The following is a 26,451-nucleotide window of genomic DNA, read 5'->3' on the forward strand; positions in this document are numbered from 1 at the left end:
CCCAAGGCCACATCCATTTCCCCTCCACTCTCCGAGGTTTAAGCCAGACCTCAGCCCATGCCCACCTCCCTCCTGATCACTCCCCTTACATACCCAAGACTTTGGCAATGGGCTCACAGCCGACTGCCGACTCCACCCGACTGCCACCACCATCCAAGGCGGCCGCTGTGGTCCATCCATCCCACACCCTGAGCTCTCCGTCCCTTGACTTCATCTCCAAATACCTTCCCCTCCACTCCATTTCAGCCACAGCTTCCCATGGGCAGAACCTCTGAGATCCGGAACCCACACACTTGTACCCACATGTCATACTCTCCCAACCTTCTGGCCCATTCATCCAGTTACTCCCATCACATTAGCGCTTATTCCTCAGCAAGGCCTCAAATCCATTCTTCTCCAATTTCTCCCCATCTACCAGCCCCTTCTGGCCTTATGTCACTCACTCCCTATCCTGCTTGAACTGCGGGCTCCGTCTCTTCAATCACTCTCTTGTTCAACTCCTCAACATCACCACTGTCTTTCTAACCCCAACCCTGGACGAGTCGAACAGCCTTTTTCTCTGCAGATCTCATGATGGAGAAAAGCACACAGCCTAGGAGAGCGGGGCCTCCAGATCAGTGGCCACACATCTCAGCTGGATCCTCTACACTGACCACAATTCTCTGTCCTAGTGCCACGGGGCCCACCCTGGGGAGCACAGCACTCCTCTGACCTAAACCTGATCCATTCTCTCCAGCTCCTCGGCGGCCTCGAGCCACATTTCCTGCTCTCGTCCTCCTACATGGACAACCTTTCCCCGGACCGAGAAACTTCAAGCAGCATCTAAACAAGTGAAAGTACTCTGGTCTCTCTCATCTGAAAAGTACATACGTAAGCCCTCTCTTGAGCACATCTCCCTCCACCCACTGCCCCGTCTCTCTTCCCCTTCACAATCAGATATCTACCTCCCTGCCTCGATTTCCCCATCTCCTTACTCCTTGCCCTGTTGTCATCAGGCTCCTGCCTCCACCAGCCACAGCTGCTCGCACAAGGTCACCGGTGTTGCTCTGACACAGCTGACCCTCCCTCCTTGCCCGTGTCTCTGAGACATCACACTCCTGCTGTCTACCTGTATCTCAGCTCCCTCGTCCCATGACCCCTAAGGTTGCAGGTCGCCTAAGATCTCACACAGGCCTTCTGCTCTCAAAACTTCAACTCCCATCAAACGCTGACGCCTCACAAATCTACATCTTCAGACATGTTCATCCAACTGCCTGCTAGACTTTTCCACTCAGATGCCGCAGAGGCTACCGCTCAGTGACAACATGGCCAGAACCAAATTACCTTCTCTTCACTCCTTCTCTTCGTCACTCTTCTCAGTGAATGGCAGTCCCACCCATCCTGTCCCAGGGCAGACCCGGACCCAGCATATAATTAAAGATCAATATTTGCAAAATAAAAATGAATCACTGAGCCTCCCTCATTCTCCACAGCCAATCACCAAGAATTATCATTTTTACCTCCTACTATATCCCCGTGCTTCTTTCTTAATTGAGGCTGGCTGCCTCCTACACATCCTTCAGAAGGCTTCCGGGACCCTAACTCCGGAGGGACAGGGATCTTGTCCGCTGTTCCCACGGCCCGTGACTGCCGCCACGGCCCGGACCACCACGCACTGTCCGGTCGGCCCTGTTGACTGACACCCCACTGCACTGGGCGCTCCATCTCCGTAAGTGCCCACGGCCGGGCACACAGGAGCCTCCCAGCAAGCACTGAACGGATGGAGCGAAGGAACGAAGAGTAATGAGCGAAAGGGCCACGGATGGCACGCGACCGCGGAGAGAAGGCCGACAGGCCCCGCGACAGGCAAGACCTCTGGCTGTGCAAGCCCAGCGCCCGGAGCGGCCCCGCGCGGCGGCCGAGCAGCCCCGCCCCCACGTCACGCGGCGCTCCCCGCGGCCAATGGAAACGGTCCGCTGGCCGCGTCGGCGGACGCTCCCGGCCCGCGCGCGGCTTCTCAGCCAATGGGAGCGGCCGGCGTCGCCCTCGAGACGGGGCGGGGCGGGGTGGGGCGGGGCGCGGGGGTCCTGTGATGGCGCGGTTGCGGGCTTGTTCCCACGTTGCGTTCCCTCCAGCGTAGTCTAGGCTCCTGCTCTGCCCAACCGACGGATGATGGGGCCTCTGGGCGCCCGGCGCGGCCTGGAGTGGCTGCTGGGCCTCTACTTCCTTTCCCACATCCCGATCACCCTGCTCGTGGACCTGCAGGCGGTGCTGCCGCGCGATCTCTACCCCGTGGAGGTGAGGGCGCCGTCTGTCCTGGCCGCCGGTCGCCGAGGTTGGCGCCCCTCGGCGTAGCGGTTGACCCGGCGTCCCCGTGATCTCCCCTCCTCCGGCCTGGCGCCCCGCCTCGCCCACTCAGGGTTCCCTCCTGCTTTCCTGGGTCCCGCCGGCGCTCCGGCCCCTCCTTACCCTTCAACTCGACTTCGTCCTCGGGGTTTTCTTTGTCTCTCCCAGCCGCTTCCCCAAAGCTCCTGGGGCCAAACACCTTGCTCCTTTTAAGGATAGTTCTTCCCTGGGTTTAAGACTCCCACACCCCAGCTCTGGTCAGTTGTCAGTATTTGAGGGAAGTAGCCTGGATGAACCAGTGTATAAATTATGGACACATGTTGGATTTGTTTTAAAGTTGTGTTTCTTGGGAGAGCTTTAAAAATACCGACTAATCCCAAAGAAATAACGCTAGTGTTAGACCCCTCTAAGGGACATTCGCAGAGCGTCCTGATTTCAAGATTAGGATCCAGCAACTTAAAAAGCTCATAAGTAAACGACACCTTTTCAAATCGGCCTTTTTTATTGGATTTGAGCAAGAATGATCACCTGAGTAGAAACGGAGGCGAAAGCCCCATTTCCTGGTTGTTGGAGAGCATTCTTTACCCCAAACTTTAACTTTTGCTTTAAATGCTTTTTATTTATTGAGTTTTATTTTCATGTCTGGACCCTATAACCTTCTATCACGGAATTCCAGTCCTCAGTTCTACACTTCTCCAATCTGTCTGCAGAACTATAGGCAAGCCTGACGTGTCTACCTAAAGATTTGATTTTACCTCTATTTCTCTTTAATTGCTTTTTCTCTGCAGAGCAGGGGTTCTTAACCTGAGGTCCATGAACCCCTAATGGGGTGTGCAAAATTGTGTGTGCCTTGCTTTCCATAGCTTCCATCAACTTTTCCAGGGGTCTGACCCTCCCCAAAAGGTTAAGAGCCACTGCTCAACAATAAACCCCCACTCCGTAGTCTGGTTTGTTTCTAGCTCCAAGCATAACTGGGAAGACCTCTGACCTACCTTTTCCTGGGAAAAGTGTAGGTTGTGTGTGGCAAGAGCATTGTCTGGGGACTTGGTTCTTCCAAGAACTTCTTGAGTTCCTTGGGCAAGTCAGGGCTCTGTAGCTTCAACTGTCAAGTAGGAGAGAGAGGAGTTAAATCACAAGCTCAAACATATACAAGATGTATTAGTTTCCTATTGCTTCTGTAACAAATTACAAAAATATAGTGATTTAAAACAACACGAATTTATTATCTTTCAGTTCTGGAGGTCAGAAGTTTGAAATGAGTCTTGTAGGCCTCGTTCCTTCTGAAGGTCCTAGTGGCGGATCTGTTCCTTGCCTCTTCCAGTTTCTGGTGGCTGCGGGTGTTCTTGGCTTGTGGCCACATCACATCAATCTCTGCTTCGGTCATCACTTTGCTGCCTTTTCTTCTTTAGTCCAATCTCCCTCTGCCCAACTTTTATAAGGACACTTGTAATTACATTTAGGGCCCACCAGATAACCAGGATAGTCTTCCCATCTCCAAATCCTTAACTTAATCACATCTGCAAAGTCACTTTTGCCAAATAGGGTTACATTCATAGGTTCCAGGGATTAAGATGTGGATGTCTTTGGGAGCCATTATTCAGCCTATGACACAGGCCCAGGTGGTACATGATCCTTCTAAACAGGTCGTCACAGCTCTGCACTAGCTATTAGTTGCCTCGAAGAAAGGAGAGCCATGTCTGTGCAAAGTCTGTGTGGCCAACAGAACTCAGGCAGGCTGCCTGTTCACCATCTCTGATGTTATGAGTCCCTTTAATACTAGGCAGTCATGGGACTTCCCTGGTGGTCCAGTGGGTAAGTCTCCGCACTCCCAATCTGGGGGACCCGGGTTCGATCCCTGGTCGGGGAATTAGATCCCACACACCTGCCGCAACTAAGAAGCCCGCATGCCGCAAGGAAAATCCCGAGTGCCGCAACTAAGACCCGGCACAGGCAAAATAAATAAATACATACATACGTACATAACAGTTATGTTACTCCAGGTAGCCAACCGTTCCAGACTTAACAGCTGTTGGTTTCCCTATCTTTTCTGAATGTGCCATTCCCACAAGTTCTTGCTCACCACTCACAAAATACAATTAAAATGTTTCCAAAATCATAAAAACCCCATTTAAACTTATATATTTGATTGGTAGTTTTCTCAGCTTTATTTAAGTTGACCTGTTGTAAAAGGTCAAGGGCCAACATAGGCAGGATCTGACCAGAAATTCTGTAACTGTGTGTGTGTGTGTGTGTGTGTGTGTGTGTGTGTGTCTGTCTGTCTGTCTGTCTATGATACTGTTTAAAGACCTTAGTAACACAGGGGCCTCCCAGCTTGGAAGGCCTGTGTCTCTATTCACTATTGTTGCTTTGGGGTGGGCAATGATGGTTTTGTTGCTTCTCTATGGGGAAATAATAAAAGCCCTGAGTTATTTTCAGATTCTTTGAAAAAATGCCAAATTTTAACATCTGTTGTGTTTTTCCTCCCTAAATAGAAGGAATTTCTCCTAGAACTAAAAAGCTTGTGGAGATCACATAATGGTTAGGCTAAAATTTGCAAATATCTTTCTTGGTTTGAATCAGATCAACACTTGGAAAAACTCTTACTATGAAACAATAAGAATTTAGTTTGGATTAGAACATGGAGAGGATGGGAAGCATTTTGTAGTATCATCTGCAGCTGGGTAGCATTGCTTCTGTTAAAATAAGGGAAAACAAGTGAGCATCTAGATGCTGAAAGCAGTTTGTGCGCTCATTCTAAGAGGAGTGCAAGACTGTTCAGTAGCAGCTTTGGTCTAGAAATCCATGTGCGTAGGCCAGGTGAATATTTTAATGGATAACAATGGTAAGTTGAGGCAAATGTGAGTCAGTTATAAATGGAAACCGTTTTATTACCTTTTTTGGGGTCTTACCTAATAGTTATTAATGACCAGTTGCATGCTGAGATTTTAATAGGATTAAATTGAACTTCTCCAAATATGTATTACATTCAATTAAGTAATCTTAACATCTACTGTGCTAGCCATTGTTCTAATGACTGTTAAGTATTAACTCTTTTTATCTTACCAACAGCGAGGTAGGTGCTATAATTGGGAAACAAGTTTAGTGAGATTAAGTGCTTTGCCCAGAGCCAGCACTCAGCCCCTGGGTACCATGCTCATCACTCTGCTTGGGGGTTAAGGGTGTTGACCCTCCACAGTCGAAAATCCACGTACAATTTATAGTCAGCCCTCCATACCCACGTTCCTCTCTATCTTCAAATTCAACCAGCCACCGATTGAAAAAAATCCGCATATATGAGGACCTGCACAGTTCAAACCTGTGTTCAAGGGTCAACTGTTTTAAATTTTGCTGTTATCATCCTGCAGCCCTTAGAAATTACAGTGTTGTACAAATCTGCCTGGATTTATGAAATAGGTGGATCTGAATGTATACAAATTAAATAGAAAGTGAAGTTCAAATGAACCAGAATGCCTTTTTTTTTAAAATAAATTTGTTTTTGGCTGCGTTGGGTCTTTGTTGCTGCGTGTGGGCTTTCTCTAGTTGCAGTGAGCAGGGGCTACTCTTCGTTGCAGTGCGCAGGCTTCTCATTGCGGTGGCTTCTCTTGTTGCGGAGCACGGGCTCTAGGCGCACGGGCTTCAGTAGTTGTGGCACGTGGGCTCAGTAGTTGTGGCTCGCGGGCTCTAGAGCACAGGCTCAGTAGTTGTGGCACACGGGCTTAGTTGCTCCGTGGCATGTGGGATCTTCCCGGACCAGGGATCAAACCCATGTCCCCTGCATTGGCAGGCAGATTCTTAACCACTGCGCCACCAAGGAAGCCCAAATGAACCAGAATGCCTTTTAAATTCTGCATTAAATCTTTAAAAATAGATCCTTCCAATATTTTTTTGAAGTAAATCTAGAAAGCAAAAAAGGATCTTAAAAAACATTTAGTCCAAGTTGTTTGTTTTACAGATGAGAAAATAGAGCCCAGGAGAGGTGCAGTGACTTAAACTTTATGAATATTTTCTACCACATTACCATCCTGAAAAGTGCTTAGAAGGAAGCTAAGGATATTGCTGTGAATTTAAATTTCAAGTTAAATACAAATTCAAGATCACTTGGTCAATAAATTGATTATCTAGCTAAGGCCTTTTTGTAATTAATATTATGCTAACAGAATGTTTGTTTCTGGATGTTTGCTTAAAGCTCACTTGCAGCAGAGAGGCCTCTATTTCACAATAGTGAGCCTTTATCTTTAGATTAAAAATTAACAGGAAAAATATCTTTGGATTTTCCATTGTAAGCCAAATTCTTATCTTGGAAGTTGTCTTGATTTATCATAATATCAAGATGCCATCTCCAGGAGGTTAAATGTGACAGACCTTCAGTAGTCTATGTAGTGTGGAGAGCCCTAGGCTTTGGGCTCTTAAAAGAGCACAGAATGGGCAGCCTCAAACCCTCCTGCTTCCTTCCCCTGCCTGCAGCCTCGTCTACATGGATCTGCATCTTTTGATTTGACAGTGCCATCACGAAGGTGGGGCCCAAGCTAGAACTGAGACCACTCACTCTCCAGAGTGAGGCAGAGCCTGTTCCTCTGCGAATATACTACTGATCTCCTAAAACAGAAAAAACTTTAGAATTAGGGGGGTAAAGAATGACAAGGAACTTGAGATTTGGGGATAAGTTAAATTGTCTAAAATTGCAACTTCGCAGAGGTTAGATTTACCTCCCTTACACTTCCCCCCGCACCTCGCCCCCCAAAAAAGACAAGGAAACTTATTTCCGTATTTGAGGCCATCTGGCCCTTGGAGCTTGCTGTGCAGTTGCTATTTTGAAAGGACAAACGTCAGGATGGTTTTCACGTCATTTCTTTATAAAGAAGGATATTGTTGGCAGATGCTTCACGTTTGTGTGTTCAGCTGAGAGCCTACTAAGTGCCACACATTGTTGCTCCTGACGATATCCACACCTGGATATGTGTTATCACAGACATGCTGGGTAGCACACAGGGGCTGGAAGAGCTGAGGAAAGCTGCTGGGAGAAGGTAACATTTGAGTTAGAGCTAGTGAGTTTTTATTAAATGACCATCTAGGCTGCACCACAAAAGCCAGCTGGGTGTGCCGTCTGCTGCCAAGGGAGCTGGGTAGTGAGAGGCTCCGCCAGCGGGTTGGAGCCTGTCCTGCCAACGTAGCTGTATTCATTGTGATCCTCATCTTTTCCCAGCTGAGAAACCTGCAGCAGTGGTATACTGAGGAGTTCAAAGACGCCCTGCTACAGAACCCCCCGGTGTGGTTTAAGTCCTTCCTGTTTTGCGAGCTTGTGTTTCAGCTGCCTTTCTTTCCCATCGCAACATATGCCTTCTTCAAAGGTTAGTAAATGGGGAAATCCCATTTCTGCTCTGAAACCAGGTCCCAGAAATCTTTTGGGAATGTTTTACCAAGGGAGAGGGGAGTGGTCCCTGGAGGCTGTATGAGGGTGATACAGGATTGGTGGGAACGGCCAGGACAGATCTTGTATAGGGACATTAACGTGGCTCAGGCTAGTGTCTGTGGTCAGCTGGGCTGCAGGACTGCCTCAGTCAACTGGAAATCTCTCACACACGTGAAACCTGAGGCTACTTTCAAGTTTGAACTTGTTCCCTTTTATTGTCCCTCCCCTCCACCCCCCACCCCCAACAGAATTTCTTTTTTGTTGTTGCTTTTACTTTTCTGCTTTGGGTAGTATCATACTGGCTTTTAAGCAGTAGCATCAAGCTAATCTCTAAATGGCTTAACTTCTCATTTAAAAATTATTCTTACAGTGTCCCCATGACGAATGCTTTTAAAAAGAAGGTGGCCATACAAGTGTTCATGGTAACTAAGCTTGTACAGCTTCTTTCCCACTGGAACCCCCAAGCCATCTCAGCAGAATCTCTTGATCCCTCTCACCTATATATAATTACTTAGCAAAGAGATGTTGCTGACAGGTCTGCCCCGCCTCCTCCCCTCCCCCCAATTGCATTTTGGACCAACCCGGTTTAACTAGTAATGGCCATTTAACTGCCCTAGAGTTTTTCTGAATTAATTCTGACACCACCCAGTGTTCTTTGGCAGTCAGTGGCTAGGGCTCCAGCTGTCACATAAGTTTGCACGTTGGGCATTATTATATCACATCCAGTTTCCCATTTGTTTCCACTTGGAAAAGGAGGTAGAATGATTCAGCTGAAGGGAGCAGGCAGAGACAGGGTGGAGGATGTTGTGGACATACCTGGAGCCAGGAGCAGATCTAACCCTTATCTCTTTCTCTCCTCGATGACCTCAGGAGGCTGCAGGTGGATCCGCACCCCTGCAATCATCTACTCGGTTCAAACGATGACAACTCTGATTCCAATCCTCTCCACAGTTCTACTCGAGGATTTCTCCAAAGCCAGTTGTTTCAAAGGACAAGGACCTAAGACTTTCCACGAACGACTATTCCTTGTATCTGTCTACATGCCCTACTTTCTCATCCCTCTTATACTTCTGCTTTTCATGTTGCAGAACCCCTACTACAAGTCTGAGGAGAAAAGAAAGAAAAAATGAGGAAAAATAACCCTGGGTCCAGGGGAGAGGTGACCACGGGGCAGTTTCCTGTTGGACCCAGTACCAGGAAAATGCTCAGAACCCATGTTTTCAGTAGTATTTGAAACACACCAGCAGCAACACACACGGCCAAGGCACTGGCAGGAGGCACATCACACCCTCATCTTCCAAGGGCGCTGGCGCAAACAGACCGATCACCTGAGGATGGGCAGAGGGCTGTGGGCTAGGTTATAGCGAAGTGGTGCCAAAGGCCTCACTGTGTGCCCAAGTGCCATTGCAGGATTTCTAAAGGCAGGACCAGACCAGAAGCCAGATAAACTTCCAAGCAACATGGCCTACGTGGCATGTTCATGAGTCATTTGACCCACAGTATACATGTGACTAACCCTTTGACTCATGACTCTACAGCGTGTCACTGGGGTGTCTCAGGCCATTTTTAAGCTTGAAGCTGTGCCTCTGTGATGTTCATTAAAAACTGTTTTCTTGTCCCCACACCTAGGTGGGGGTGAGCTATTCTGTAAGAGGGTTAAACTTAGTTTTCCTTAACGTTCAACCTTGGCATGACCTTCAGTCTGAAATGGGTCAGACTGGAAGGTGTATTATTTGTCTTAAACAGGTTGTCCCAGGAAGAGATTTTTTTAAAGTCTTCTTGTTTATCCTCTTTCCAAGCCTCAGTCTTCTATTACTTTTTACAGACCACCTAACATAAGTTCCTTTACTCTGACATCTGGTGTCCGGTCTCATTCCCAGTCAAAGGCAACGGGTGGCGGGGAGCTGCGCATGACAGGTCCACTGTGTGCATATAGGGTCTCTTCACGTTAGTACTTGGTATTCTGCTAGCTTTCTCTAAATTCATACTCGAGGCCAACTCAAAAAAAAAAAAAAAAAGACTTGTGAACACACATGGAAAATGGTAGATGCTGGTCCTGGTTAGTTCCCCCTTTTTGCCTGTTTTGCTTACAAGCCCTAACGGTCTGATTGTTGGGAGTATCGTCTGACTCGTGTGTCTGGCCAAAATAAAGGTAGCTGCTGACCACTGCCTGGTTTGTTTTGTGGACTACGGGCTAGAGTCCAGGGTTCTCTTACAAAGGGTTAAATGTACATTTCAAGGGTACCAGGAAAAGAGGTAGATCAAGCCATTTGAAAATAATAATTTATTGCTTTTCCTTCCAAAGCTTTGTGAATTTACAAAAAAAGTTTATAGGCTGCTCAGTTCAGACTGAGAATGCAAGAGGTGAGAACCTGGACCACAATGGCCACTGGGTGTTCGCCTGCAGATAGGCACTGACGTCTGAAACAAGCTCCCCCAGATTTGTTTTATTGCCTTCAGAGATGCTGCATTCCTCACACACCATCTCACACAACACACTTGAGTCATTAGTCAAGTCACTGGATTGGTTCAGAGGTTTTTTCGGTTTGGGGGTTGTGGGTTTTTTTTCTTTTTTTTGCCCTCCTGCTAGAAAATGAAATTTTCAGTTCATTTCTGAAAAATAAATTGGTCAATAAATTCATTTTGTTCTGCTTCTACTTTACACAGAGCTTCATATTCAACCCGATACCTGAAAAACAAAATTGTTAGAAGCCCTCAAAATGGATGAAATAAACCACGGACTTAATTCTTCTAGAGAAGAATGTAAGTGATTTAGATGATTCCAAGAAACGGTGTGAGTTCAAAATGAAGTTAGTGAGGGCAAGAAAGAGAGAAAAAATAAGAGGCAAAGCCCTACCTAGGGCCACCCATGAGAAGTCTCCAGCCCTGAGAGTCTTCCTTTCAGAGAGCCAGCCAACTCTGGACACTCGCTACCTGAGTGTCCGTGCTCTCAAACTACTAGAGGTTGTCTGATAGTAACAAATTTTTTTCCCATGAAATGTAATTTTATTTTTATTTTAATCAGGATGACAAGTTAAGACACTTCCCGGGAGAACAACGATGAAGAATAAGGACAAGAGGTGACCATTCGAAAAGGAAAAATAGAATTGCAATTCAGTAAAGAACTTGCTTTATGTCAAAACTTCTTACCTTTCAAGCTGCATTTTCTTTTCAGCTATTAGTGCCTGGAGTTGCTGCTGTTGGGCTTCTCTCTGTTTTGCTATAGATTTGAGCAAGTTCCGAGCACCAATGGCCTAGAAAAACACGATACTGCCAAAGAAGGCCATGGCTTCATTAAAGTCCTCAAGTGGGGAAGGGACGCTGCCTGGGGCCGGTGGAGGGTGGGGCGCAGCGTGGGGAAAGTTGAGCCTCAGAGCTTTCGGAGTAAGTCAGAAAGAGGCTTAACCTCACGATCCCAAAGTGCCTGGTGAGAACGGAACTGCAGCTCTGAGGCAGACCTAGGAGTGTCCCCAGAGCCTGGCACACAGTGGCCCATTTGGTGCGCCATTTGTGTCCTTTGCCAAGTCATCTACACTCTGCACGCCTTCATTTTTTCATTTATAAAATGAGGGTAAACCACCTATCTCAGTGATGATGTGAAGATTAAAGGAAACGATGACGGAAAGTACACTGGCATATAAGAGTTCAATAGTAGGTTAACTGGACCAGGAATTATTTCAGGTGTACAACATAATCATTCAATATTTGCATAGGTATTCTTATTTAAAAATCTTGTTCTAATTAAAGAATCCCCGCCCCCCTTCCCCTACCCCCTGACCCCCAAATAAGTCAAGAGGGCAGAAGGATGAGAGGCTAGTGAACCAGGCCAAGATTTAGACAAAACACATGCTGATCTTACCTTCATCTTCTCATTTTCTGCTTCTTTTGCAAGTTGGTCGACAAGCTCAATTAAACCACCAACTATTTTCTGAAACTGGCCGATTTCTTTTGGGGAAAGAACAAAACAAAATGTTTTATTTTCTCAGCATCACCACTCTCCCTCAGCATTCCCGTGCAGCAAGAGGGCAGGGCTAACTGCCCCTTCTAATTTGTGTCAGAAAACGTTTGGTGTCTGACACCCTTGGTCTGAACCTAGAGAAGGGTGGCCAGGTGCCCAGCGCTGGACTGGGGCATATTTGGATCTTGAGGCACAAAGGGCTGTGTTCATGAAAGAACCGCCCCAGGACGTGAACACTGCCTCTAGACAAGCCTCAGATAAGACACTAGATTTCAGTTAATGGTGGGGTAGGGGCTTTCCACCTATGACCTGAGCTAATAAAAAGCTCAAAGCATTTAAGGACTTAATCTCGCATTTGCTTTTTTCAATGTCCTTGGGTGTAGTGGAACCCCATGTTACTGAGGAGTAAACTAAGGCCCAGAGGGTAGGACGACATGCACACAGCAATCAGAAGACTGGTGAGAGAACCCACGCTACCTTTCACCAGTCAAGCTCTCTCCACAGCCTACAGACGTCCAAGAGCTCAGAAATCCCTGCTCTAGCTAGATCTGCTCTGTATTCACTGCTACTGGGTTTGCTTGGCTGCTGGGACAGGAGGCATCCTGGGTATCTCTAGCTAAAAAAAAATGAGTCTTTTGAACTGCCTCTAGAAATTTTCACTCCAAATACTGGCAAGTCAGGGACTTCCCTGGCGGTCCAGTGGTTAGGACTCTGCACTTCCACTGCAGGGGGCTCGGGTTTGATCCCTGGTCAGGGAACTATTTATTTACTTACGGCCATGCCCTGAGGCATGGCAATCAATCAATCAATCAATAAAGGCAAGTCGGGCGCTGAGAACACTATTTCTCCCAAGAAATCAAATCATAACTCCACTTCCCACCCCCAAGCCATAGTTCTGAAGTTTAAGGTTCCTGAGATGGCATATCTAAACAAATACCCTCCTCTCTCCATTGCAGTGTTGTTTTGATTGGTGCTCTGGGACTACGCAAGAAGGCAGGTAGACAAGGTGGGTGGCACATGGGAATTCATGAAGGCCAGGCTCAACCTTCTGGGAGCCAGCAGCTCCACTGTGGCAGGGCCAAAAGCTGCAGTCGGGGTGGGGGCGGGGCACAAAGCTGAGGGGCACCATGTCTCCCCAAATGGCACTCACTGTCCACAAAGTCCTTGCACTCTTCCTTCAGCTCTATGGTCTGCTGGGTAACCTCTGGGTCCAACACCCGCAGCTTGTTCAGCTCATCAAAGTGCAGCCCTGCTTCACCCAGGATGTCCTTGGCCATGGCTGTAAAGAAACCAGCCCCAATCTCCGATCACTTCCCAGCCACTCAAGGAAATGCCTGCATCCAGCCCAGCCCCACTCCTGGCCCCCGACACCAATGCCAGAAACCCAGATGTTCCAAAGGCTCCCCCTTCCCTCTGCCTCTGCCTCTCTGAGCCTCACCTGTTTCCTTTCCAGCTTCCCTAGAGAAGAGCAGTCCTGCTCTGAAGGGGTGACAGTGTCAGCCAGGAAGAGGTGTGTCATAGGAGCAAGGGTCAGGAAAGAATAAAGTCCAGTTGCTTGTCACAGGCATCGTTCATTCAACACACATTTCTTGAGGGCCTACTACATGCCAACACTGCTAGATGCTGGGGGTAAAGATGAGTACAACATGGTGCCCGCCCTGGAGGAGCACAGAGTTTAGCTGGAGGAAGACAGACATGTACACTGAAAAATTATACTGTGTTAAGTGCTTTTACAGAAATATCACTAAAGCGTGGAGGAGAATAGAACAGTTAACTTGGGGTGAGGAAGTGACATGTGAACTAAGTTGTGAGCCATAAGCATATTTATTTAACCACAGCTATGTACCCAAAGGGACATAATTTTCAAATATAGTACAGGAACAACATAAAAGACAAGTAAAAGAAAATCTGAGCGAATTAAAAATTAAGGTTAAAAAAATAAGAAGCCAGGTGTAAGAATATTACCCAAAATGTATGCCACAGGCACAGCTGCCTGAACTGGGACCCAAAGGAGTCAGTCTCTTTCTAGCAGAAAACACAAAAAGGAGTGATATATCATCAAGAACATACGAATAAGGAGGCCAGGGAAAGGCATTCCAAGCAGAGAAAACAGCCTGGACAAGAGCATGAAGCCACTGGAAGGGCCTATCCTGCCTAGAAGATGAAAAGACAGAGGATGGAGTTGGAAAGGTCGGATGGAGCCAGATCAGAAACACCCTGTGTGCTAAGCTAAGGAGTTTGGTTTTTTTTTTTTTCTGTAGACAAGAGAACCAGCAAAGATAACGTCTCCCTTCCCAGGCCACCTTGCATTCCTGGTCCAAAGGATGCCTCAACTCTGGGAAGGAAACACTGAAAACTCACCCCCGTTCTGGCTTAAATACACACACAAAATAAAATAAAATAAAAATAAGAGAGCACATACCCTGTCTAAAAAGGGAGGCAATGCTACTTAGGTCTAGCCATTGGCTGCTATACCAATTCCCACACCCCAGGTGTTCCGAAGGCTACCACAAACTGGCCCTGCGCCAGCCCTTCCCTCCCACCTCCCCCAGCCTCACCTGTTTCCCTTCCAGCTTCCTTAGAGAAGTTCTGTTCTGAATGGGGTGATTCTGCGAGTGACTTCCCGGGGTAGGTGTGCCATAGGAAGAGCAATGGTTAAAAAGAATTAAGCTCCATTCTTACAAGAACTGATTTTCAAGAGGACCAGAAATCCAGATTAATATATGAAATCTGATTTTTAAAGGAGAGTATCTAATTCAAAAATTTTAAGCAAGGGAAAAAAAAAAAACCACTTCCAACACTGTGTGGGCCAACTAATGTATGTTTGGCTGTGTATGACCGTGGTCCAGAGCCTTTGGCCTCACTGGAGCCCATTCAAGTAAGTTGGCTAGCATCTTCATTTTGAAACATTTTAATCATCCAGAGCTCCCTTATAACTGGGCTTTTAAAAAAGACCTGTCTTCTTATGTGTTCTATGTACACATATAGTCTAAGCATTTAACACCTACCAGCTGATTAATTAGAACAACTGTTTCAAGTAACCTGAGGGCACAAAGATCTGCTTCAACTTCCACTCTCTTCCCTGGGAGCTTGCATTTGTTCACAAACATCTACTGAGTTCCTGCTCTGGGGATAGAGAAGTGAAGAAAATGCTTTAATGCTTTAGCTTCTGACCTCTGGACAGACAGTAAACAGATAATCATGAATTGTGATAACAGTATGAAGAAAAGCACATGGTGCTACGTGAAGCCGTAGGAGGAGGACATAATTCATATGTAAACAAAATTACAAAAAAAATTTGTAAACAGAAGTCTTCTGAAAAAGTGACACGCTGAGACCTAAAGGGTGTCCAGAAGTTTTTCAAGTTAAAGGGGGGAGGAGGTATTCCAGGCAGAAGGAAAAGCATGTGTGAAGATGCTGAGGCTGTGAGAAATCTGATGTGTTCCAAGAGCCAAAAGGCTAGCGTGGTAGAAACACTGAGCAAGGGGAAGAGAGGAACGGGATGAGGCGAGGTGGGGAGGCTAGGGCTGGACGGCGGAGGGCTCTGAAAGCTGCAGCAATGAGCCTGGATTTTCTCATAAGGGTAATTAATGGGCAGCCAGCAGAGTGGCATAGTCAGATATGCCTTTTAGAGAGATCACTCTAACCCAGGATGGAGAATGGGTTGGAGGGAATAAGAGGATGGAGCTACAACTATCTTGTTCATCACTGTTACCCGAGCATTTGGCATGGTGCCTGCACAGAACTGGCACTCAGCAAATGTCTGTGGCATGAATGACTGTGACAACGAACAGAGCAAGCTATTTCAGTAACCAAGGCTTGGAGCTGAAGAAAAGTGTTCCGATTTGAGATGTTTTGTAAGTCGAGTTGATAGGACTTAGTAAAGGATGATTGAATGCAGGGGTTTGGGGAGGAGTGAAGGAGAGTCAGGCAAGATTCCCGTGTATCCGGCCGGAGCCAGCTGCACGGCTGGAAAGCACATAGTTGAATGAGATGGGTCAGACCGAAGAGGAAGTGTAGGCAGAGGGTTCACAGCCGACTACCGCATTCTCTCCCAACTACCACCACACGCGCACCTGAGGAGCACCGGGCACAAGAGCCGGACTGAGCTCCCTGCAGATCAGGGTGGTGACGCGCTCTCCGCCCCCCGGCCCCCCGGGCTCTTCCGGACCCACGCTGGGCGCTACGAGCAGGCTCCATCCGTGGGGTGTGGGGAAAATTAGGAAGACCTGGGTGATGGAGCTGGCTGTCTTCACTACGTAAACTCCTTGAACTTATCTGAGCCTCTGTTTCCTCCTAAGGTGGTTGCGAGCATCAGCGCGTAAAGCTCCAGGCCCTAGCCGGGGGTAAAACCGCTCCCAGAGCCGAGCGGAATTCCCACGTTTCTTTCACCCTGGGAAAGCTTTTCCTCGGGCCGCGGGCCTGTCAGGCTCATCTCGGCCCGGGCCCGCCCACGTCCCCCGACCCGGAGTTCATGGCTTACCTGTCTGCCCCACAGCGGCGGCGGCGGCTGCGACCCAGGCTGACGTCGGCAGGCAGCTTCTCTCCGGTCAGTGGCAGCCGGCGTCCTGCCCGCCAGCCTCAGCAGCGGCTACGGCAGGACCTGTTTACGCCTAACGTCACTTCCCGACCTCGTAAGCCCGTACACCCGCAGAGCCTGCTGGGAAACAGAGGCCTGAGAGGAGAGACGGCTGCCTACAAGACCCAGAGGCCTTTGCGCCGGAAAGGCTGCCGGAAGTAGCTGTGCGCTCACCGCGGGATTCTCTCAGGGGCTCCTCCCTCCGCCCTGATTGGGTGCTGGGCCTGCCCCGTCTTATAGTCTCAGGCTCCCGCTGGCTTGGGGCGGAGTCAGCGGGTAGAGGATGGGAGTTTAAGGCCCGGGATTGCTGGAGGGCAGGCGGCCACAGTCTAGGGGCGGCACGGTGTCGACTTGCAACCCAGCTGAGAGGAGAGGCGCCACCTGGGAGGGTGAGAGCCGAGCCGGCCCATGCCCTAGGGGAAGGGATGGACGGGTCCAGGGCTGAGCAAAGAAAGTCCCTCCTGGTCTTGGGGAAAAGGCGTGGGACGGCGAAGGGAGATGGAGAGCTGAAATCCTCCCCTGGGGGTGGGTGTCAGAACCGGTCTTGGTTTCTCGATAGTAGGGAGGGGTACGGGCTGGGGAAGACTCTACACTGGCCACGGAGAGGTTGGGTCTCGATGAATTTCCCCAGACCCTTTGGATAAAGCATGAGATTTGCACCTCGGGTTTCTGCTAGATCCGCCCTTTCTAGCCAAGATCGGCTCCTCCCCTCGCCATCCCCAGTATGACGAATTTCTGGGACCTTCTTTCCTTAGGACCCCACCTTGTAACACCGCCGTGGTTGTTTGTCCTTTATTCGTCTTGGGTTGCCATTCGCTTCGCCGAGTGTGTCATGGATACGCCCCTAACATCCCCAAATATCCACACACAAAGTCCGGAAGGAAGAGCATTGAGGCTCTCAGTGGAAACTTCATTCTCACCGGAGTTACTTTCTGGGGCGTCACCTGCCACAGGATTCCTGGAACCCATTGGCCTGGGCGGAATCTGAGCGGGTGGAATCTGAGCTGACGTCATCCAGGGGCTCAAAGCAATTGCTTTGTTGGAAAAGAATAGATTAGCTTGGATTTGTCTTCCTCTTGGCAGCCGCCTAGCCTTTAGTGAGCTCCTTTTCTCTGATCCTGGGGAAATTGGGCTAGACACAAAATACATAGGGAACTTGTTAAAACCTGTTAAGGGGTGGATTTATTCCTTTGGGGTGGGCAGAGGAAGGTAAGGTGACCTCATACTATTCAAGTTTACTTACTGATTGGGCAATATGCTGGTGGGGGCTCATCTCATCCATACATGACAAGCCACCAAAGGAATTCAATATTTCACACAGCACCTGCCCTGGGCCTTCCTAGGACATTCCTCCCAGGGACCTACCGAAATCTTTTCGGGGACAATTTCAGTCTAACAAACTGACAAATACTTTTAAATGTGCATAGCATTGTGCTAAGCACTGTTTAGAGAGTGGAGCAGTAAACGTGGGAAAACCAGTGCCCTTCTGGGTTACACTTAAAAGAGATAACGAGGTAAATTTCTGCAAGTTGTGATGATGAAATTAGGTCATTTCGCTTTTTTTCTGATTTCATTACCAGCACTGCAGTCCAAGCCTTCATTATCTCTTGCCTAGACTACTGCTTCCTCCGGTCTTCCCATCTGGTCTCTTGCACCCTTGTGGTCCTTTCTCTACACAGTAGCCAGAGTGATCTCAGATCATATCACTCCCCTGCTCTAAACCCTACAATCGATTCCCATTGCAATTAGTATAAAATCCAAACTCTTCAATATGATCCAGCCCCTGCCTTCCCTGAGCTTACATCCAGCCAACTTCCCCCTTCTTTCTATGCACCAGCCATCTTGGCCTTGTTTCTGTTCCTAAAATTTGTGTCTGACTGAGGAACTTTGCACCTACTCTTCCATCTGTCTGGAATGCTCTTAGAGCTCAGCTGGGAAGTCACCTTCCCAAAGAGGCTTTCCCTGGCTCCCCATCTAAATTAGTACCTCTTCCTAGACACTCTCTCTGTTTTATTATCTTTATTATTACGTTTCTCACCTTCTGGAATTGCCTGCTTATTTATTCATTTTCTTGTTTGTTGTCTTCCCACTAGAATGTAAGCTCTATGAGGCTGACTTGTTTGTTCTCTTCTGTATCCCCAGCACCTGGCACAAAGCAGGAGCACGATAAATGCTAACGCTTATTATTTTTTTTCTTGTTAACTGACATTATCATGCTTCTTTGACCTCCTTGAAGTCAAGGACAATATCTTTTCATCTCTTTATCCCTCCTGCTTAACTGGGTAGGTACTCAATATTGTTTTATTGCCAAATGAATTAAATGAGTTGATATATATTAAATGTCTAGAATAGTACCTGGAACATAATAAACATGCAAAGAATGTTTGCTTTTTGTTTTCGTTCAGTGAATGAATTTTAGTGTTTCTTTAGAAAGCCAAAACATGTATAGAATCTAGATCATAAGGGGTGATCTGGCTTTGCCCTCCTCTGCTTTGCTTGCTTCTCCCTCCTGTAAACTCCCGTCAGTGTTTCAGTTTCCAAATCACCTAATTGTTTTCAAATTTATCATCTGGTCTTTTTTGGCCCTTTCTCCCCATTCTTGTTGGGCAGGAAGAGAGAAGGAGATAAGGCTGGACCTGTTCTCAGGAAAAAGGAGCAAAAATAGCCATCCTGTAGTTGTTCTATCCTGAAAAATGGTGACAATTTCAGGAACTTGGGACAGGGCTGATGCCAAAAAAGGGGAAGGTCAGGAAACCTTGGCTGGAGCTAGGGTAACCTCTGCCAGGAATACTGGCCGGCTTCCTCCAGCCTGGCTCAATCCATGTTCTCCTGAAGCTGCTGTTACTTGCCTTCCTGAAGCCAGTTTCTGGGTGGTGCTCAAAGGAAGCGCTGGTGCAGGCTGCTCCTGAGCCTGGAATCGTTAGAAAGGAAGTACATCCTGTCCCTCAGACTCCTGGGAAACTCCTAGGCTGGCTGGATTCCCAGTAGGTTTGGCTGGAAATCTTGGATCCTGGGAACACTGAGAAGAAAACAACTGGAATCTGACTGGTGGATCCCCAGGGTGAGGACTTCTGCTCTGCCCAGTCTGTTCCTGGAGCTGTCTTTGATTAGCTCCAAGAGTTTACTTGGCCTCCTTGCCGCCCAGAGCTGGACCAAGTCTCAGGGAGACTGATGAGGTGACCAGCATCGGGTTCTGGGAGGCTGTGCTCCCAGACCTGGTTCCTGGTACCATGAAGAACAGCAGGAATGTCTTTTTTGCCATTGCCTAGGGCTTTAGCCTCGCCAGGGAGTCTTGGGCTCATAAGGAGAGAATGAGTGGATGGTCAATGTTTGTCTTCCTGTTCCCTCCTGGCTGAGGGCTCTCCTCTGCTGACTCCTGTCTTCTCTCCCATCTCCTGCTCACAGCGCTGAGAGTATGAGGCTCTGGCCTCCACTGGCCACTCACTCGTGACCCTTCCACCACGGCGGGGCCTTCCAAGCCAACCTCCTGCCGTGTGGTGATCTACCTGCAGCGGGAGATGTCGGGGGATACCTGTCTGTGCCCAGCGTCAGGGGCCAAGCCCAAGCTAAGCGGCTTCAAGGGAGGAGGCTTGGGCAACAAATACGTCCAGCTCAATGTGGGTGGTTCCCTGTACTACACCACCGTGCGGGCGCTAACCCGGCATGACACCATGCTCAAGGCCATGTTCAGTGGGCGCATGGAGGTGCTGACCGACAAAGAAGGTGAGGTGCTGGGGCTTGTTGGGTGGGGTGGGGAAGGAAGGAGAAGTTCCTGAGGAAGTGATTTCAGGGCATGGCTCAAGCCTGGCAGATCTGGAATCTAGATTCATTTTCCCTGTTCACCTAGTGCAGGACTCCTTCACCTGGAGTTCTTGGTAGAGCTTCAGAATTCTTTGAAATTATACATAGAATGTTGTGTATTTACATATTTTCCAGGGAGAAGATCCATACTTTAAAAATATTCACATAGGACTAGATTCTCAAAAGAGCCATTGCCATAGTGCCTGGGCAGCAGGCCAAAGGCAAGCAGGGCCGGGTGTTTCTGTGTTGCCGGGAGGTGGGCCTGAGCACTCCTGAGCTTAGACAAATTCTGTGGGCCTCTGCAGAGCCTGGAGGGCCTGTGTCTCCCACGGTATGTGCCAGTTCTTGGCTTCAGGGAGGAGGGGTGAAAAGCAGCCATGGACTTAACAGCTGGAGGTTCTGTTCCCGCTCCCGTCACGCAATGCTGTGGGCTCTGTGCTCCTTATCACCTACCACCAGGCTCGTCAGGTGGCCTTTGCCTGCTACCTGCTCTGAGGTACCTGGAGGCAAACAGTAACCCTCTGGGGCCTGTCTCAATCCCTAGGCTGGATCCTCATAGACCGATGTGGAAAGCACTTTGGCACCATTTTGAATTACCTCCGAGATGATACCATCATCCTCCCTCAAAACCGGCAAGAAATCAAGGAACTGATGGCTGAAGCAAAATATTACCTCATTCAGGGGCTGGTGAACATGTGCCAGACTGCCCTGCAGGTACGGAGGCAGAGTCGGGCAGGTTGATGAGGCCGGGATGGGCCCCCTCCTTCAGGGAGGTAGGGTCCAGCTCCTGGAAGGCTAGGTGGCAGGTATGATTGATGAGTCCAAACCTAGTTAGACACACCAGCTGTTGCCCAGGCCAAGCAAGCTGGCAGCCGGTCGGTTTATAAGGTGATGGACTCAGGCAGTGTGAGTAGACCGTGCTTCTAGTTTATCTGCCTAGATATCTGGATTTTAGGTTTCTGGGACTGGGGGTCTGCTTGCCAGCTGGCAGTTCTATTGCCAGGGGCCTCCTGTCTCTATCTGATGCCTCCTCAACAAGTAGGGGGTGGCCGTGGCAGAGGGGCTCTGACGGCTCCTGGGGAAAGCCTGGCTAAGCCTGGCAAACAGAAGATCTCAAAAAAAGATTCTTGGCTGTGTGTCACCCAGGACAAGAAGGACTCCTACCAGCCTGTGTGCAACGTCCCCGTCATCACATCCCTGAAGGAAGAGGAGAGGCTCATCGAATCCTCCACCAAGGTACTGGGACCTCCGAGGGATGGCCGAGGGCCGCGGGCTGGGGGGTGTCGGGCCCCTGGCCCTCACGCTCTCTTCCCTCACAGCCCGTGGTGAAGCTGCTATACAACAGAAGCAACAACAAGTACTCCTACACCAGGTAGGGGGGGCACCTGCCGAGGGGTGGGGTGCGCTGCCCAGGGAAGGGCCACAGAAGCAGCAGAGAGGGCTGAGCAGACAGAAATCAGGCAGCAGACCCAAGGGAGGCCACCTGCACGCCTGGCACAGTTGGCGTGAGTCTGGGTCTCGGGAAGAGAACAGAGTAGGAGGGAAATCAGAGCTGAGGCATTTGGAACTCGATGCGGGGCCCTGGCTGGGATGTAGACGGGACTGAACATGAAACAGACTCTTAACGTGTGTCATGTCAGGCAGCGGGCCAGGTGTTTTCCCTGCATTCTCTATGGGCTGGAGGAAGGCTGGGACTCCTCCTCAGGCAGCCCTCGCTCTTCATAGCTGGGCCAGTGTCCCCCTTGTCCCCCAGTGGCCTCTCAACAGGCCATAGTTAAGTATATACAGGAGGCTGCAGGCTCGGAGACCCAAACCCTCTCAGGGACTCCCCGTGGGCAGACGTATTGCCAGCGTCACCCCCCACAGCCAGGGAAGGGGGGTCCTCCTGCTGAGGTGGCAGCGAGCCTCCTTCCTTCCAGCCTGGTAAGAGGAGACCTCCCTCCCTCAGTCCTCTCTGCTTTAACTTAAAACCAACTCACCTCCTTTTCCTCACAGGCCCCCAGACCCGAAGGGGGCCCCATGACCCTTTCTCTCGCTGTCCCTCTGGCATCTTGACGCTTCCTCGTTTCATGAGCACAACAGCGGAGGGGAGGAGAGATCCCGGCCAGCACCTGCCCCTGTGCTGGGACCCCCCTCACTCCCAGGCCCCCGGGCCCTCACTGGTTTTTCAGCAACTCCGATGACCACCTGCTGAAAAACATCGAGCTGTTCGACAAGCTCTCCCTGCGCTTCAACGGCCGTGTGCTCTTCATCAAGGATGTCATTGGCGACGAGATCTGCTGCTGGTCCTTCTACGGGCAGGGTCGGAAGCTGGCGGAGGTGTGCTGCACCTCCATCGTGTACGCCACCGAGAAGAAGCAGACCAAGGTATGGGGCTTCTGCCTGCGTGAGTGGGGCTGAACCTTTCGCCACCGGGCATACATTTTGCTGTCTTTCCCAAACTTGCCGTGATGGTGCTGCTCAAGGACAAAAGCCGATGCGTGGGGTTTAGGGAATGGTATAGAACTCTGCTTTGGTCCGCTGAGAGGCAGGGCTGTTGACCAGCAGGGAACAGCCTGGTGCCATGGGAAGGACTGGGTCTTTGGAGTTGGCCCAATTCAGATCTGAATTCTGGTCCCACCATTTATCAGTTTTCTGACTTTGGATAAGCCCGGTAAACCATCTGGGCCTCAGTTTCCTCATTTGAAAACCTGAGAATGATAGTGTGAATTTAACAGAGCTGTTATGAAAATGAGACAGTTCTTAGGAGAAGCAGTGCAGGGCAGTAGAAATAGCTGTTCAGATCTCCTCTGGCCCCCGCTGGTTGGGTGTTTCTGGTCAATCAGCTTAGCCTCTGCAGTGACAACGCAACGCCAGGCACATGTAAGGGATTTGATAGGAGATAGCTCACTCTCTCTCCCCCGGCTGCAAGCAGATGGTGCCTCCCTGGAGAAGAGCTGTGCACCCGCCCCCCTCCGCCAGCGTGTTTTGGAGACGGCAGAGCATTGCTGGGGTGGAAGGGCAGCTCATCTGGGGGAGAGCTGTGTGCACGTGAAGGCCTCAAAGCAGCCGAGCTTTTATTTTTCGTTTACTGTGCGTCAGGCTCTCTGCTAAGCATTTTGCATCTTTCATGTAATGTTCACAACAACTCTCTTAGGTAGATGTTAACATGTGGAAACTGAAGCACAGCAAGGTTAAGTCCAAGGCCCCACAGCTAATAAGTGGGGGAGCTGTATTTGTACCTAGGCCTGACCATGGAGCCAAGGCCATAGCCTCTACACACACTAGTGCACTGGTCTGGGATTGGGTGAGGCAGGGGGAGGGTGCTAGTGTTCCGCGTCTCTGTGTCCGTAGAGTCCGTCTCCTCTCGCCTCCTTCAGAAGAAGACCCCCGCCCTCCCTCTTGAGATAGAAAGTCATGTCTCTTGAGAGAGTTCTGGAGGCCTTATGGAGTCAGCACAGGGCCAAGGGCCCTGACATGCTGCTCCCTCTTTGGGGTAAAACCTCATTCGGTCCTCTCGTCCCCCTTGCCCCAGGTGGAATTCCCAGAGGCCCGAATCTATGAGGAGACACTCAACGTTCTACTCTACGAGACCCCCCGAGTCCCTGACAACTCCCTATTGGAGGCCACAAGCCGGAACCGCAGCCAGGCGTCCCCCAGTGAAGACGAGGAAACCTTTGAACTGCGGGACCGTGTCCGCCGCATCCACGTCAAGCGCTATAGCACTTATGATGACCGGCAGCTCGGCCACCAGTCTGCCCATCGCGACTGACAAGACCCTCCCGGAGTCAGGGCACGAGATACCCTGTCTCCTCTCTTGTGGAACCCCGCCCCACTGGCCACCCCACACTGCTGCTGGCTTGGGTCTCTGCTCCAGCACCCAGAGGCATGACAGGCCCTGCCGGGGAGGTCAGAGGGCCTGAGCAGGGGAGGGACTGTGTTTCTTTTCCCAGCTCCCTGAGCACTTCAGGATGACTGAGCCCCAGCCCCTTTGCTCAGCATCTCCCTTTCTGCCACAGGGAGCCGCTGCTGCCCCTGGGCTGAACGGACTGACCTGCCCACCCCCCTGCCAAGAGCATTCCCCTTGGCCCTTCGTTGAGCACCCCTTTGCTCTGCTGAAGGGCTGCTTTAGGCCTCAGGGGAGGCCCATGGGAAATGGGTTCACTCTGTGGGGAAGGTGGCTTCTGGTGCTGTGGAGGCCCGATTTCTTACAGAAGGTGGGGCTTCTTTTTTCCTAAGGTGTTTAAGCACAGGCTTAATGAGTTTGGTTTTTAAAAAATAATCTAGGAAATGACTAGTTTTAAGTCTAATAATGAGGAGACTGGGTATTTCTGCTCCAGGGTTCCAAGACCCTGGGTAAAACAGAACCCTTGGCCCTTTTGATGCCTTTGGGATCTGTTTCTGTAAAGCACTTTGTACTTTTATTCAGGAGATTTGTATTCTGCCCTGACCCACGTCATCTTTCTCTGATCCTAACCCCCTTCTCCCTGTAGAATCAATCTAAGGGAGGGGAAAGAAGCAATAAAAAAAAAAAAAACTGACCAGCTTTGGCTCTGCCAAACTGGCCAAGCAGCTGGCCCAGAGAGCGCTGAGGGGGGAAGGATGTGTGAGTTAGGACCTATGGTCCTAATAACACCCCTGTAAGAAAGGATACTTTACCCCTATATCTTAGGGTCACATACTGTCTTCCAGAGTCTTACATGATTGCTGTCTTTGATTCTCTTGCCCTCGGCTCCAAGGCATGCTGTCCTCACTTACTCTAAACCCAAAGAGCCATCATGGGGGCCCGGAGCTGCTTGCAGCCAGGAGCATGAGCTGCAGCAGGAAGGCTGTGGAGCCCGTGGGCACCACACCGGCCCATGAGCTGAGGACAGCAAACGCAGAGCGCCACGTTCCTGGAGGCCCGGCACAGAGGCGGCTCTGCTTGGCCACACGTCTCCCTGCCCTGCATCCACGCTGTTGGTTTTGTGTCCTGGCTGGGGAATGGTGGTTCTGCCCAGTGGTGAGTCCCTGAACACAGGGTAACGTGAGTAGCCTAAGAGCCTTGAAAGGTTTCTTCATTTTTCTTGTTGGGTACTTGGCTGTGGAGATACAAGCACTGGCTCTTGGGCAAGGGTGCAAGTTCCTCTTCAGGGCTTTGGTATTCATTCCCTTCTGTTTGGCTTGGCCCTTAGGAGGCTGCTTATCCGAATTCTTTTCCAAAAGAATGCCGCCAGGGAGGGAGCTGTTCAGCCAGCCTAACAAAGCAGCATAGCACTTAGCAGTACCCACTCAGTCAGGAAGGGACATAGCTTATCAAGTTCATGTCTCTTGACTACTCTTACTATAGCTAGATGGCTGCTCACGGCTGACCCCATGAGCCTATGGGCAAATGCCAGGCCAGGGTTAGCAGACACTCACAAGGACCTGAAATGACATGGTGGGGCAGGGGAAAGGTGACTTTAATCAAGCGTTTTTCACTTGTCGCAGTCTTGAACGTATAAAGACTTCCAGGTGAGGCACCTTGGTGATCAGCTACAAACGGTTCTTCCAGCCTTCACTGGAGTAACAAGATGAAGACAAATCCATTTCTTTGACCAGATTCCGGCTTTGGCTTTGTGGCTTTCCCACAGTGACTGGAATGCTTCTGCTTGAGGTCCCTGGTCTGTTTCCTCAGCTGCCTTCCTGAAGCCCTTTAATACTCAAAGTCCCAGCTCCCCACTGAGGCATTTTAATGCTTGTCCTTTGACCTCCCCAGCCCCTGTAGCCTCTCTCTACTGCTTTGACATTCAGATCCTCAGCTGTCTCAGTGGTGAGCAGTCTTTCTGGGACTCTGGGCACTTATGTTGTCCAACTGAAAATATCTCTTTGGTCTTTAAATATTGAATACTAACATTGAACTCACCGAAGTAATCTTAGCTTTTAAAATCAGACTGTGGTGTAAGGGTTTGGGGTATTTTCTTTGAGTTTTCCAGCCCCACTTAGAAAGCAGCTCTTGGCTGTGTGAATTTTTCAACTCTAAGCAGCCCAGGGGAATGTAAACAAAAAGTGTGGATGAAGGTCAAAGCTTCTTGTCAGTTTCTGAGACAACTGGAAGCCTGCTGTTAACTACACGGACCAGGATTAGGTGCTAATCAATCTGTTACCTGAGCAAGTTCTGCTTAAAGGATGGCACAGGTCCTGACATGAGAGAACTTCTTTATCATGTAACTACAATTCTTTGTTGCTCAGCGTAGGTGATGGAAAAAAAACACTAATCTCTAATAAAATTGTGTTACACTGCAGTGGTACAGAGCTGTGCTTACAGTGAGTATAGCTTGGTCAGCTCGCTGCTGTGGACATCATAATTGTATTTCTGTTCACCACCTGACCTTATGTTCTCACTGGGTCCTATGCCCCATTGCACTCAGTTGCCCTGCA

At 49.5% G+C, this 26,451-nt stretch overlaps 3 protein-coding genes across 5 annotated transcripts; 2 read left to right on the forward strand and 1 right to left on the reverse strand.

Annotated features, from left to right (window-relative positions):
- Positions 1-2,059: 2,059 nt before the first annotated feature.
- TMEM97 (transmembrane protein 97) lies at positions 2,060-9,901 on the forward strand. The gene is made up of 3 exons (XM_059908012.1): positions 2,060-2,277; positions 7,529-7,673; positions 8,606-9,901. Exons 1-3 carry the CDS (start codon positions 2,149-2,151, stop codon positions 8,863-8,865), a joined length of 534 nt encoding a protein of 177 aa, XP_059763995.1. The 5' UTR covers positions 2,060-2,148; the 3' UTR covers positions 8,866-9,901.
- On the reverse strand, positions 9,697-16,355 carry IFT20 (intraflagellar transport 20). Of its 3 annotated transcripts, none has more exons than XM_059908014.1 (6): positions 16,177-16,355; positions 13,132-13,172; positions 12,844-12,972; positions 11,595-11,680; positions 10,886-10,989; positions 9,697-10,424 (listed from the first exon to the last, which is right to left on the reverse strand). In XM_059908014.1, exons 3-6 carry the CDS (start codon positions 12,968-12,970, stop codon positions 10,343-10,345), a joined length of 399 nt encoding a protein of 132 aa, XP_059763997.1. In that variant the 5' UTR covers positions 12,971-12,972; positions 13,132-13,172; positions 16,177-16,355; the 3' UTR covers positions 9,697-10,342. The 3 variants fall into 3 exon arrangements, with proteins under 3 accessions (XP_059763997.1, XP_059763998.1, XP_059763996.1); XM_059908015.1 differs by having other exon boundaries at positions 13,132-13,167; positions 16,177-16,208; XM_059908013.1 differs by lacking the exon at positions 13,132-13,172 and having other exon boundaries at positions 16,177-16,350.
- A 162-nt stretch (positions 16,356-16,517) lies between these two features.
- Positions 16,518-26,315, forward strand: TNFAIP1 (TNF alpha induced protein 1). Its single transcript, XM_059908011.1, has 7 exons — positions 16,518-16,661; positions 19,678-19,995; positions 20,618-20,787; positions 21,220-21,309; positions 21,393-21,445; positions 22,245-22,440; positions 23,588-26,315. Exons 2-7 carry the CDS (start codon positions 19,791-19,793, stop codon positions 23,822-23,824), a joined length of 951 nt encoding a protein of 316 aa, XP_059763994.1. The 5' UTR covers positions 16,518-16,661; positions 19,678-19,790; the 3' UTR covers positions 23,825-26,315.
- Positions 26,316-26,451: the final 136 nt, after the last annotated feature.

The sequence above is a fragment of the Balaenoptera ricei genome, chromosome 20, assembly GCF_028023285.1.
Source record: "Balaenoptera ricei isolate mBalRic1 chromosome 20, mBalRic1.hap2, whole genome shotgun sequence".
NCBI classification, from domain to species: Eukaryota; Metazoa; Chordata; class Mammalia; order Artiodactyla; family Balaenopteridae; genus Balaenoptera; species Balaenoptera ricei.